Source organism: Phascolarctos cinereus, unplaced genomic scaffold (genome assembly GCF_003287225.1).
Source record: "Phascolarctos cinereus isolate Bilbo 61053 unplaced genomic scaffold, phaCin_HiC Scaffold_5;HRSCAF=322, whole genome shotgun sequence".
NCBI classification, from domain to species: domain Eukaryota; kingdom Metazoa; phylum Chordata; class Mammalia; order Diprotodontia; family Phascolarctidae; genus Phascolarctos; species Phascolarctos cinereus.
This window is the reverse complement of record NW_027555958.1, coordinates 321,796,360-321,809,266: the sequence shown is the minus strand read 5'-3', so window position 1 is coordinate 321,809,266 and position 12,907 is coordinate 321,796,360. Positions and strand designations below refer to the sequence as shown.

General features: G+C 42.9%; 2 protein-coding genes and 1 non-coding gene across 4 annotated transcripts; 1 reads left to right on the top strand and 2 right to left on the bottom strand.

Annotated features, from left to right (window-relative positions):
• Positions 1 to 784: 784 nt before the first annotated feature.
• On the bottom strand, positions 785 to 856 carry TRNAM-CAU (transfer RNA methionine (anticodon CAU)). The gene has a single exon. It is a non-coding gene; the product is annotated as a tRNA-Met (tRNA).
• Positions 857 to 1,071: 215 nt separating this feature from the next.
• ILF2 (interleukin enhancer binding factor 2) lies at positions 1,072 to 10,088 on the top strand. The gene is made up of 14 exons (XM_020991733.2): positions 1,072 to 1,177; positions 2,441 to 2,500; positions 3,984 to 4,026; positions 4,511 to 4,615; positions 5,114 to 5,191; positions 5,785 to 5,887; positions 6,381 to 6,446; positions 6,743 to 6,859; positions 7,277 to 7,355; positions 7,618 to 7,705; positions 8,600 to 8,661; positions 8,752 to 8,866; positions 9,519 to 9,609; positions 9,799 to 10,088. Exons 1-14 carry the CDS (start codon positions 1,173 to 1,175, stop codon positions 9,957 to 9,959), a joined length of 1,173 nt encoding a protein of 390 aa, XP_020847392.1. The 5' UTR covers positions 1,072 to 1,172; the 3' UTR covers positions 9,960 to 10,088.
• A 234-nt stretch (positions 10,089 to 10,322) lies between these two features.
• SNAPIN (SNAP associated protein) lies at positions 10,323 to 12,868 on the bottom strand. Of its 2 annotated transcripts, none has more exons than XM_020991734.2 (4): positions 12,673 to 12,868; positions 12,341 to 12,387; positions 11,973 to 12,115; positions 10,323 to 11,309 (listed from the first exon to the last, which is right to left on the bottom strand). In XM_020991734.2, the coding sequence occupies exons 1-4, from the start codon at positions 12,813 to 12,815 to the stop codon at positions 11,208 to 11,210; spliced, it is 435 nt and encodes a 144-aa protein (XP_020847393.1). In that variant the 5' UTR covers positions 12,816 to 12,868; the 3' UTR covers positions 10,323 to 11,207. The 2 variants fall into 2 exon arrangements, with proteins under 2 accessions (XP_020847393.1, XP_020847395.1); XM_020991736.2 differs by having other exon boundaries at positions 11,973 to 12,091; positions 12,673 to 12,867.
• Positions 12,869 to 12,907: the final 39 nt, after the last annotated feature.

Sequence of the window (12,907 nt, the reverse complement as noted above, 5' to 3'; positions counted from 1 at the left end):
CCAAATGGTTATTACTAAAGCTCAGGTCTGAGAAAGTCACTTCAATGCCCAAGAAGCTTCCATGGCTGCCGTTGCCTCTAAGATAAAAAACCCACCCTTCTGATTGGCATTTAAAGCCTTTCACAAGCTGACTCCAACCTAGCCTGTCAGACTTCCGAAGCATTACTTTCCCCTCCTATCAAACAGCATTATTCATTTGCTCTCCTGGCTCTCTTTAAGGTTCGCATTAAGAGCTGCCGTGTACAAGAAGCCATTCCTGAATCCCCCAGTTGTTATTCCCCCACTATTATTACTTCGTCTTTGTTGGTAAATATTTGTATTTACTTATTTGCGTACATGGTCCACCCCCCCCCAAGTTCTTGAGGTCAGGGTCGGCTCCATTTTTGTTTGTATCACATCTTCAACTAGCTCAGTGCTTGGCACGCGATAGGTCCTTAATCAATGCTCTTTAAAATGAATTCTTTGCCAGTCTCTTTGTCGCCTTCATTTATTTCTGCTGCCTCAGTTTCCCTTCCAATCTTCCATTCCTTCACAACCTGTCTTGGAATCCCACTCTTTCTCTCTTTAAATCCTACAGTTTCTGGGTCTCGGGTAAAATTTTTCCTCTTTTTGCCTCTACTTTTCATCCTGTCTTGCTTCTAATGCTTATATTTATGTGGACGAAATTCAGACAAATAACACATGTCACAATTTATGTTCGAGATTACTCTTTCTCTTCTACAAGATAGCGCTATTTTGAGTGGGGGGGAAATTCACATTTGAAATCGAAAACACGAAAAACTTTTAGCAGAGGATGGTTTCGATCCATCGACCTCTGGGTTATGGGCCCAGCACGCTTCCGCTGCGCCACTCTGCTAGCTAGTAAGACTGTTAGCTAAAACCTATATTAAGAGTCTAGAACATTGCTTGGTTCTTGTCACAGCGCCCCCTGCTGAATATTCTACAAGTAGCTCCAGTCGCCGCTTCTCGTCAAACTGCTTTTCATTGGTTGTTTCCCAGTACAGCAGGCTCTGCTTGCCCGAGGAGACCAATGGGCGTGGATGATGGAATGACGCAGGAGCCAATAGCGAGAGGTCTTATTGGAACGTGCCGGCAAGCGGCCTCTCCGGTTGTTGGCTCCTCCGAGGAAGGGGCGGTTGGCGGGGCCTCCATTGTTCAAGACTGTGGGAACCATGAGGTGAGACGCCAGGGGCTCCAGGGGAGACCTGGAGCAGGGGATGAGGACCAAGGCCGGAGGCAGTGAGGCCAGAACGCCAGGAAGCTGGAGGGACGGGTGTCCAGGACTTGACTGGGTCTCAAGCTCCCAAGGCCGGGTGGGGGAGGAATGGACTCATGGCAGAGCCGAGAATTTTGTTGGGGGAGGGAGAAACCCAGGGGAGCTCTTACCTCTTAAGGCTGAGGGAGTCGAGCCCTCATCCCAGGGGACAGGGAATGCAGTCCCTTGGAGGCCTTACCTCGGGTGACACTTCTTAGAAGGAAGCCCTTTCTGAGTTCTTCCCATTCATCTTGTCTTTCTCATCAAGCTGTCTTGCAGGGCAGTAATAGAAATGGAAATCTCATTTAAGCTAAATATAAAATAGTTGGGAATAAATGTACCATAACACAAAATACTTTTAAACAGATTCAGTTACAGAGTGCTCATAGACATAAACGAACAACTTAAATAGCTGGAGGAATATTCAGTGCTCATGGCTAGGCCCTGCCAATGTGACAAAAATACTGCCACAGTTAATTTACAGGTTTAATTCTATACCAACAAAACTATGCCTGCATTCCCCAGTAAGACGAATGTAAGCTCCTTGAGGGCTAGAGCCGCTTCCCATCCTCAGCACCTAGACCTGGAGCAGGGAACTTCTTGCACCTATGATTTCCTTGCTCAGGTAGGGAACTCCCAGTAAGGCATTTCCCCTGCTAATGCAGGTTGCCACCTATTAGTTTTAGAGTTGCCTAGGGCACTGAAGAAGTTGAGTGTCTTGTCCAGGGTTACACGACCAGTATGTCTCTCAGGCAGGACTTGGATCCGGGTCTTTCTGGCGTCCTTATGTACTTAGACTAGCAACCTCTACATTAATAAATGTTTGTTGAGCACTATAGTGCAGTATTTTTGCATATACAGCCAGATGCTGGGGATGTGTTGGTGGAGTTTGTATAACTATTCTCTTAATTTTCTCTTTCAGTGCCATCCTAGATAGGGGAAGGAGGAGGGGTATAATCAGAAATAAGCATTATGTCAAAACAAAAGATCAATAAAAAAAGATTTTTGAAAATAAATGCTTGTTGAATTGAATTTTTGAGAGGTTGGTTAAGCAGAATACCCGTTGAATTAAGTTAACTCATAACATGGGAGAAAGAAACTAGGATAGGAGGTTTGGATCAACCTATGGTGAGGATGTTATTGGTTTCTTCACTCAGCATAACACTTCGCTTGTCTTATTTATAGGGGTGATAGAGGCCGTGGTCGTGGAGGGCGCTTTGGCTCCAGGGGAGGACCAGGAGGAGGGTTAGTACCACCTTTCAGTACCAGATGGGTGTGTGTCTTCCACTACCTGATTATTTTCTAGTCTAACTCCTTTTACAATAGAGGCTTTGGAGTGGATAAATAAATATTGCTTGCTTTTTATAAGGCCATATTCTGTCTCAGACAGTTCTCTCCTCACACTCTTTCTGTGACATCTCACATTTATCCCCTTTTCTGTTCTCTTTCACATTGCCTCTATCCAAGTTCAGGTCCTTACCACATCTTCCCCAGATTATTTTAATAGCCACATAATAGGTATTCCTGGTTCTTGTGTTTCTACTTTGTCATCTGCAGCTGCGTAATTGATATTCCTAATTTACAGGTCTGACCATGTGACTCCCCTATTCAAAACTCTGTAATATCTCCATGTGCCTCTCGAATAAAATACAAACTCTGCTCTGGTATTTAAAGCCCACCACAATGTGGCTCCCTCTTGCCTTCCAGTCTTATTTTATATTACTCATTTTTGTGTTCTCCCTTTTCAAGTTAAATTGGCCTGCTAGCTATTCACAGTATACAATATTTCATTTCCTGCCTTTGTGCTTTTGCATAGGTGGTTCCCTGTGTCTGGAATATTATCTCTTTTCATGTCTCTTTCTTAAAATTCCTAGCTTCTTTCAGAGCTAAATTCAAGGGTTACTCCTATAGGTCTTTCCAGATCTCCATCTCTTGGGTTGTTAATATCTTCTCCCTTCTTTATATAACTTTTGATTTTACTTGTGTATGTGTTGTCTTTCTCTTTCTTCCCTTCTCTTCCCCTGTGAGACTATAAGATATTTGGAGGTGGGAATAGTTTAATGAGGGCCTAGCATGTATAGTGTCTTACATATGTGCTTAATATTTGTTGAATTGTTCCTGCAGTGGGTTGGTTTTTGGTTCCATTCCCGCAATGCTCAGAGAGATACCTCAGGTGGCCTTGTTGCCAGTTGTGAGCAGTAGTTGTTTACGTAGGTCTCTAGTAGCTGCAGAGATGTTAGCTCATTTTCTGCATGTGGATGATAATACGTATACTGGAAACTACAAGCTCATGTGGATGAGTGGGTGTGAAGCTGGTGTACATTTTTAGTTCTCTCCTATTAAGTCTTCACATAATGCTACCAATGCTCTGAGCATTTAATGTTTAATTTTATCAGAATAAGGTTATATAGGCAGATAGTGCTGGATGCCACATAGAAATTAAGAATCTTAAGTTCTGTATTCCTAACACTTGCTTTTTGTTTTTTTACAGTATGCAAAACTTCATATTTATTCAAGTATGGATATGATATGTCATGATAAAGGGATAGACTTTTACTGAGTAGCAAAAATGAATATTTTTCTTATTTAAAAAACTCCTTTTTACTCACACCTTCTTTATTTTACATATGCTTTCTTTTTGCAGATGTGTCAGAAAGGCCAGTCCTTCTGGTTCTGGGAAATGACTTTGTTTTCTTTTTCTTTTCTTTTCTTTTTTTTTTTTTTAAAGGTTCAGGCCATTCGTGCCACACATCCCATTTGATTTCTATGTGGTGAGTTTGGTACTTTGATTTAATTTGGGTCTCCCACTTTTGCTTATCATAATTGTAGAGGCAGAGCCATGGTCCTCTGATATATAGTCAGAAGTTCATTTGGGTAGAAATATGGTTTGGGGGAAGGGTTTGAGGCCCACTTGTATTTCCTTTCATACAGAAAGAGGCTGTGTAGGGTGAGAAGGTATAACCATGGCTGCTATTGGCAGAAATTCATGATATTATCACTTTTGTTTTTTGCCTTTCTGGATACCTTGAGTTCTCTTTTCCTTGATGATCTGTTAATAAGATGTCATGATATTTTGGAAGATAGAGATTGTTGACTTTATATAAAATACTACTATAGAATTTTACTGCCTTTATTTCTTTTTGATGTCTGGTAGAATATAGTAACTCCTTCCCAGGATTTTTGTTGTGTATCATTTTACATCTCTGTAGCAATTGTTGTGATTCCTATTATCATTTCCACTTCTTTCTGGTTCAGTGTGAAATGGCCTTCCCCCGAGTCAAACCTGCACCTGATGAAACCACTTTCAGTGAGGCATTACTGAAGAGGAATCAGGACCTTGCTCCCAACTCTGCTGAACAGGTTTGTTCTAGAGATCTTCCCAATGTTTTCCCCTGATAGTTGATGATGAATAGCTGAAGATGGTGTTGGGAATAGTTACAGATACTTACATTTGGTTGTTCCTTAGCTTTCTCATTTTGGGTGGAAGAAGGTATTGAGAAGAAAGAAGTGAATTTGATTTTCCTAAAGTATAGGTCCAACTATATTTTTTCCCTACTCAGTAACTCTCTGTTGCCTCTAGAATTAAATATAAGTTCTGCTTCAGAATGTGTCCCCAACCCATCTTATTTACCTTAATTGTACACTACTCTCCTTGCACTCTCTAGTCCAGACAAATTTAAATTGCTATACCTTCTATAACAATTGAATCTTGATCCAGACCCCAAAGTAACAATTTTTTTTCAAGTTCTGATACCTGGGATTGTCACCCATAATGTCTAGTTCAGCTATTCAAGCATTGACACACTTTTGATGATTTTTTTTTAACCTTGGACTTTTATATTTCATGTTATTTTTCAGGCATCCATCCTTTCTCTGGTAACAAAAATCAACAATGTAATTGACAACTTGATTGTGGCTCCAGGGACCTTTGAGGTGGTAAGTTTTTGTTGATTGAGTCCCAGGAGGAAGATAGCCTTAGATCTGTGACAGTTTCCTTAGGCCTCTTTTCACCTCATAGCTAGCTTTTATACGATGTTTTACATGTTACCAGTTTTGATCACAACAATAATAGGTGATATTATTCCCACTTTACAAATATGGAAACTTGAGACTAGGATAACTTAAAATGGTCAAGGGTCACACAGCTAGTAAGTGTTTGAGACAGGATTTAACCAGGTTTTCCTGATTTCAAGTCCTATACTATTCACTTACAACACCTAGCTGTTTTTAAGGAAGATACCATGGAGTTTCTTTAATATTCTTGGTGTTGCTTGACAGGATGAATACTAGTATTATAGGTTATCTGTGATAATAATGAGGCTTGCATATAGTTTTTATTTATAACATGGATGTGCTTTTTGCTTTTTTGATTTTAAGATAGTATATCTTAATCTTGCTAATAATGAGTCATATAATATGTATAACAATACTACGGAAAAAAAGACTGAAATTAGACCTTCTATTTATACTTTTGTGATTTGAATAGTTCTTTTTTCTGTTGATATTAACCCCTCTCCCCTTTCCAACAGCAAATCGAAGAAGTCCGGCAAGTGGGATCTTACAAGAAAGGGACAATGACCACAGGGCATAATGTGGCTGATCTGGTAGTGATTCTGAAGATCCTGCCAACATGTGGGTAACAAGCTTTCTTGGTCCTGGGAACCAGCTAGGATTGTGTTTGAGGCATTGTGGGCTCAAGGTCCAAACTTCAGGAGAGAGAATCTGAGGAAAGAGAAGGACCTGGGAAGGTTGGAGGGGGGGAAAAGGAAGTTGTGATTATTTAATTTGGGGGGAGATTAGGGTTTTGGGAATATTGTAAAGTTAATAAATACTAACTGAAAAAAATAGAGAGCTTGGAAATAAAAATGGGAATGGAATTTGGGAAGTGTAAATGTGTACTAGTGGGGGGGGGGGGTCTGGGATGGAAGCTGGAATGTTTTGACCTGTGAATTTATTGCTTTTCTTGTGAGGACTGGACTTTTGTTTTCTGCAATGTTAGAAAGATAATCCTTGCTTATGCCTTGTTTTCTAGGCATGGTGCATAAGTAAAGTGCTAGGTGATCTGCAGAAATAACAGGTAGTTGTGTTAGAAGGGTATTTATTTTCTACTTTCCCTTTTGTCTAGTGGAAGCTGTTGCAGCTTTGGGGAACAAAGTGGTGGAAAGTCTTAGAGCACAGGATCCTGCAGAAGGTTTGACTTTATTACATAATATATATTGAATTCTCATTGGTGCTGAGCACTGTGTGGAATGCAATGTACAAATCATTCAAATTAGGCAAATAAAACCATCAGTAAGGGATGGTGGTTTCTCAGAGGCTATGAAAATTGGTACCCTGGCCCAGCCAACTTCAGGCTCTTTGTTCTAAGTTCTTGTTCTGAACTCTACTACAGAATTATTTGAAAAGATGACTTTTTTCCACTCCCAACCTCCTCTCCTCCAACACTGCCCATCTGATAAGACAGTTTCATTCGTTTTGTTTCTTCAGTTTTGACTATGCTGACCAATGAAACTGGCTTTGAGATCAGCTCTGCTGATGCAACAGTGAAGATTCTCATTACAACAGTGCCACCTAATCTTCGAAAGCTGGACCCAGAACTACATTGTGAGTCAAGCTTCTCCTTGGCCAGGGAATTTTGTGCCCTAGAAGCATTGGGTACAGGTGAACTTGCTGTTTGCTAGTCAGCATGCTCGATATTATGTTCTCTCACTAGATTTCTTACATGCCTTCTTACATGACCTTTGTAAATCTTGGAATAAGTATACCTGCCCACTGGGGAGGTTTTAGAAGTGAGAATTTATATGAGAGTGGTTCTAAGGCGGAATAGGAAAATTTATAATTTAGAAATAGTGCAGTAGCCGTCCTGCTCCCTAGGTTGAGAAGTCAAGGAATGAGCAAGTGTGAGATGCCCTCCCTTTTCCCGGTGACTTAAGTTTTAGTTTTGTGACAGTGGAATTAGGTTGCTTACAGGACAGTGTATTTATTTAAGACATCAGCTTGATCCTTCTTTTTCTTTCCCAGTGGACATCAAGGTTCTGCAAAGTGCTTTGGCTGCTATTAGGCATGCTCGTTGGTTTGAAGAGAATGCTTCTCAGTCTACGTAAGTCACCCAGTCAGTGAGGTCCTTTTGTCATTTTTGGTATCAGCAATGAAACAGGAGATGTGGGGGATGGTAGGAATCCCTGAAATTGACCCATCCCATTTTTTTTCCCCAGTTCTTCCCTAGGCATGTCATTTTTACTTTATATAACATAAGAAAAATGAGACTTGTAGTAGTTAACTCCCTTAAATCTTGTCTAGCATTTAAAAGGTTAGGGTCCAATATAGTGTCCCTGCTGACCTAGGGTTCCTTTTCCCCTTAGGGTGAAAGTTCTCATCCGTCTACTAAAGGACTTGAGGATTCGGTTCCCTGGCTTTGAACCTCTCACACCTTGGATCCTTGATCTTTTGGTAGGTGAAAGAAGGGGCAATTGGGTTTTTTAATTTATACGTACTTGTTAAGAGAGCTGAAATTAGAATTGGGAAGATCAGAGTTTGACTACTACTTCATATTATTTATTATGTGATCATGTATATATGAATGTAAAGCATTTTTGCAATTTTAAGGGTTATAAATGGTAGATATTATTTATCATGTACAAAAAGCCCTGTGTTAATATACTGTGGGGAAAGTATAGCTTTTAGATAAGACACTATCTCCTCTCATAGAGCATAGTGTCTAATAGGAAGATGACACCAACTCAGAACTACAGTACAAGAGGGTGCAGTGTGGGCTCAGAAGTAGGTATTCTTTCCTGACCAGGGTGGGTGCATCTGAGAGAGGAGAGGAGGTGAGGCGAGGCAGCAGGCACTAGAGGGAAGCTTTAAAAAATGTTAAGAATGTATTCCAGGCACAGAGAACTGCAGCCTAAGCAAAATGAAAGAGTAGAGACTAGAAAGACTAGAGAGGTAGAGTGCTGTCAAATGGCGCAGTGTTGGATGCCCAGGCCAAGAAGTTTGAACTTGACTGAAAGGGAATAGGGAACAACAAAGGTGACAGCTGAAGTTCTATGTATTTATTGAGAGTGGTAACTTTGAAAACCATCAGAGTCTGAAAAATGAGTTGAGGCTTAAGTCAGATTGTAAACCAAAAAATTACAATCCACTGTTGACATTCAGTATTATGGAGAGAAAGGGCATAAGAAGTCCTTGTGTTCAAGGCATAGCTACCTAGAAACAAATTTGAGATTCTTTCTGTTCACGATTTGTCTCACCTACTGTACTACGATGACTTTAGGTTAGTTTAAAGGTAAATTTATCAGTTTGGTTCTGAGTTCTTCCTAGCAAATGTTTTGTCTTTTCCAGGGTCATTATGCTGTGATGAATAACCCTACCAGACAGCCCTTGGCCCTCAATGTGGCTTACAGGTACAGAGCTTGCTCCTAGGAGCTATCCTAATTTCCTTAGAGTGATTGACCTATCTTTGCCAACTCCTAACACTTTCCCTTATGTCCTAGACGATGCCTTCAGATTCTGGCTGCTGGGTTGTTTCTTCCTGGTTCAGTAGGGATTACTGACCCCTGTGAAAGTGGTAACTTCCGGGTACATACAGTCATGACCCTGGAACAACAGGTAATGGAAATGGTAGAAAATTAACGTGGACCCTTAGCCCTTCTCCCAGTCATAAAGTCAGATTTACTTTTGGCCCTTACTAATTTGGGGGAATGCAATCTTTATAAAAGGGCCAGTGGAGGTAGTCGTTGAAGTAGACTTCAACTATGTTTTGTTTTGTTTTTTGCAAGGCAATGGGGTTAAGTGACTTGCCCAGGGTCACACAGCTAGTGTTATGTGTGAGGCCAGATTTGAACTCGGGTCCTCCTGACTTCAGGGCTGGTCCTCTATCCACTGCGCCACCTAGCTGCCCCCAACTGTGGTTTTGTTTTGTTTTTTTTTTTGGGGGGGGGGACACTTTTTGAAATGACTTATTATAAATGTAATATTAGGCCATCAATATAAACCAATCCAACTTGCTTTGCAATAATTTATATTTATCATTTTTCATTAGTCTATGTCTCCATCAGAATTCTTTGTCTATTCCAGGGGTGGGGAACCCACAGCCCCAAGGCCATGCTCAGCCCTCCAGGTCCCTGGGGGCGGTCCCCTGACCGACTCCAAGTTCCACAGACCCCAACTGTGGTTTTAAGAGTAACCCCCTCATTCCATTCTGAATGGTCTGAGTTTGGCAGGCATCTTCTGACTGATCTTCATTTTTGTTCCCATTAAGGACATGGTATGCTATACGGCTCAGACATTGGTTCGTATCCTGTCACATGGAGGATATAGGAAGATCCTTGGCCAGGAGGGTGATGCCAGTTGTGAGTGTCTGTTAGAGCTAAGTACTTGTTACAGTCTGGATGGCAGATAGGTTTTTGTGCTGTTGAGGAGACATCTAGATATAACTGCCACTATCTTACATGGCACAAAAGGGTTATAGCATTATCTCACAACAAAGCAGACTCCCTGACTTGGCTGCCTGAGGTTAATTCAGCCTCTTTTCCTTTTAGATCTTGCCTCAGAAATGTCTACTTGGGATGGGGTGATAGTGACACCTTCTGAAAAGGCTTATGAAAAGCCTCCAGAAAAGAAGGAAGGTGAGGAAGAGGAAGAGAATGCAGAGGAGCCACCTCAAGGAGAAGAAGAAGAGAGCATGGAGACCCAAGAGTGATTCCTTCTGATTCTTTCTTGGCTGCCAAAGGCAACAGGCATCCTTCGTGGAGCCTGAGTGGTGGCATGTGTGAGATCGAGGGAGTCGTGGGAAGAAAAAATAAGGCTGAAGACCCTCTGGAAGTTGTGGAGAAAGAAGCATTGTCTTGTAGGTTATTTGATGCTCCCTTGACTCAGCTACAGGAATCTCACGTTTGTGGCCTGTGCCACAAAGGGAAGGTATCAGCCTTCCTGAGCTTTGTTCTTTTATAGATTTACACACACCTCTAATCCCTCCCACAGAACAACCAACTCTGGAAACCCTACTAAGACCAAAACCTTCCAGAATTTTTTTGTTGTTGTTGAAATTATTGTGAACTGTTAGTGTCTGAAAATTGTTTTTGTTTTTTATTTAGAAACTATTAAAAGTGTTTCCTTCTAAGGTTTCTTTTCTTTTCCTTCCTGCAGCTAACAATATTGGAACTTTTCTCTTTGCTTAGTTTTGATGTTTGCTTTACAGGCTTCTTGCCAAATTATAGCTTGGGGAAAGAAAAGATTCTAATCCATTATAACACTCCCCTCTTCAGCTCCATCTCCCCTTCCAGGCAAGTGCAGCAGTCATGACTGGAAATCTGACTGACTCCAGAAGGAGAGGCACAGAAAATTCTTATTTTTAAAAGCTTGAGAATCTAGTCCCCATCTACTTATCATCCTGGAGTAAACCTAATACAGGATTATAGCATTAATACTCTGATATTTATTGAATTGTACAGTTAATAGAAATGCTGCTGTGGCAGCTAAAAGCTAGTGCAATCAACGAAGGGTGGATGGGCAAGGCCTCCTCACCAAGATCCTTTCCCCTCAAATCCTCAGTGCAAGCATAGGAAAAAGTACAAGTCATTATGAGGGAAGCTGTCCAGGGATGAGCAACTTAGCACCTAGTAGGAACAATGCCACCCAGATTCAGGGTGCTGGGTGGATCTGGAGTCTGCAGCTTTCCCCTTTATAAACAGCTCTTTAAAAACAATACTTACGAACTGATTCTTATGGAACTTTTCAACCTGAATCTAGGCAAGGGGCTACTTCTGGTGACCCAACCTAAATGGGTTAATCAAGCTCCGAGTGCTCAGAACACAAATGACAGCAGCTATTTAAATACTCCTTTTCCTTCTGGGTCAGTACAGATTCAGTATCTTCTAGAGTCACAGTTGAAGTCTAAAGTTGAAGCAGGGCAATTAGAGAGCAGGCCTCATGGTTCTTCTGAGAAGCATTATTTGCTTGGGGAACCAGAAGGGTAGCCCCCTGACTCTAGCATGGCTCGACGTCGAACTGTCTCCTTGGCAACACTGTGGTTCAACCGTCTTAACCGTTCCTGAAAGAAGGAAAAAAGTTGAGTTCAGGTAGCAGGATAAGAATGACCTAGGAGTTTAAGCCTTCTCCTTAAAAGCTCTTTGTATCACCTCATTGTTCACAAGGTCAAGCTAAGTTTGGCACTGGGAACAATAACTTCCAAACTTTTTGGAGATAACCCATGTTTTAATTTCTGATCCCTAAACCCGTAAAATAGCAATAATTTTGTGAGTAGAGGGCTGACCTTGCTGTTAGAAAGACCTAGGTTCAGTTCCTATGTCACATGTTAGCTGTATGTCCACAGATAACTCGGTATCCCCAGGTAACTCTCAGATTATAAGGTACAAATGAAGTGCCAATTTATATTTTTGAAGGAATTTTTTCCATACTATTGAGTTTTCTACACTGATGAATTAACAGGTTTGAACCAAAAAATCTTAATTCAAGTCGTCTCTGGAGTCAGTAGATCTTGGTCTGAATCCTAAGAAGGCACCCAGTTTCCTCATCTGTAACATGAAGAGGGTTATTTTTCCACCTTTTAAAATCTTAACTGCTTTTATGCATATTTTAATAGTTTAAGCAACTGCCTGCCTCTTATATACACTTGCCGGAGGTGACAGATACCCCAGGATGTTGCAAAATCATAAGGGAAAACCTTCGAGTGGGTGTCCTGAGATTTCCCTACCTGAGCATTCTGTAGAATGTTATTAACCAAGACGACCCGTCTCCTGGCATTGAGGAGCTTCTTCACGTAGGGATCCAGGTCCAAAGCCACCTTCTGGTCTTCATTGATTCTGCAGAGTTCTGGGGCAAACGGGGAAAGGGGCGCTGCCCGTAAGAGCCCCAATGGAAGTGGGGATGTTCACACGGGGGCAACCACCAGAACAGGTTCTAACTGGGGCATGTGTCAAGGAGCAGTCACTGTCTTGAGAGCCGGGAGAGGGGGCACAGAAAATCCAGGCCCTAGAACGGGGTTATGCACCCAAATAAGGGAGACTGGAAAAAAGGAGGGGTACGTGGCCTACCGAGACCCGGAGGCGTCCGCTCACTCACCTGTGGCCAAATTGTCAATCTGTTCCCGCAGCTCCACCTGGCTCTCCCTGCGAAGGGACACAAGGCCCGGCCCCGGTCAGTCTCCCTCGGCTTGCCCAAAGCCTCAGGGCCTGGTCTGGGCAGACCGAGGCTGATCGGTACTGGCAGGCGGTCTCGCCCCTGCTCCGCCTCCAGCCCTCCGCGCCCCTGCCCCCGAGGTCCCGAGGCCCAAGTCCTTCAGCCCTCGGCTCCCCACCTCCCGCCCCCGGGGTCCAGCGCCCTGCTTCAGCCGGTCCGACAGACCCGCCCCCTTCCCACGCCCGCGGAGAAGCCAAACCCCGCCCCGCTCGCACCGAACCGCGTGCACGTGAGAGTCGAGCTGCTGCACGGCGGGCCGCAGGAACTCCAGCAGCCCTTCGGCGAACAGGTCCCGGCCTGAGGGCCCGGCCACCGGCGTACCGGCCCCCGACACTGCGGCGGAGCTAGCCCCCGCCATCTCCTGCACTCAGCGAGACCGGAACCACTCGCGAGGGCCGCCGGGAACCGACCAGATCCCTCCGAAGACGTTGTCCGCGAGGGGGCGCCTGG

Bases quoted from the DNA above. Each gene is read 5' to 3' on its own strand.
- ILF2 (XM_020991733.2), top strand. The intron at 2,501-3,983 runs GTTAGTACCACC...TTTTTTTTAAAG, and splicing joins AGGGGAGGACCAGGAGGAGG to GTTCAGGCCATTCGTGCCAC. The intron at 5,888-6,380 runs GTGGGTAACAAG...CCTTTTGTCTAG, and splicing joins TCTGAAGATCCTGCCAACAT to TGGAAGCTGTTGCAGCTTTG.
- SNAPIN (XM_020991734.2), bottom strand. From the start codon at position 12,815: ATGGCGGGGGCTAGCTCCGCCGCAGTGTCGGGGGCCGGTACGCCGGTG. The intron at 12,388-12,672 runs GTGCGAGCGGGG...GTCCCTTCGCAG, and splicing joins TCTCACGTGCACGCGGTTCG to GGAGAGCCAGGTGGAGCTGC. The intron at 11,310-11,972 runs GTAGGGAAATCT...TCCTTCTTTCAG, and splicing joins ACATTCTACAGAATGCTCAG to GAACGGTTAAGACGGTTGAA.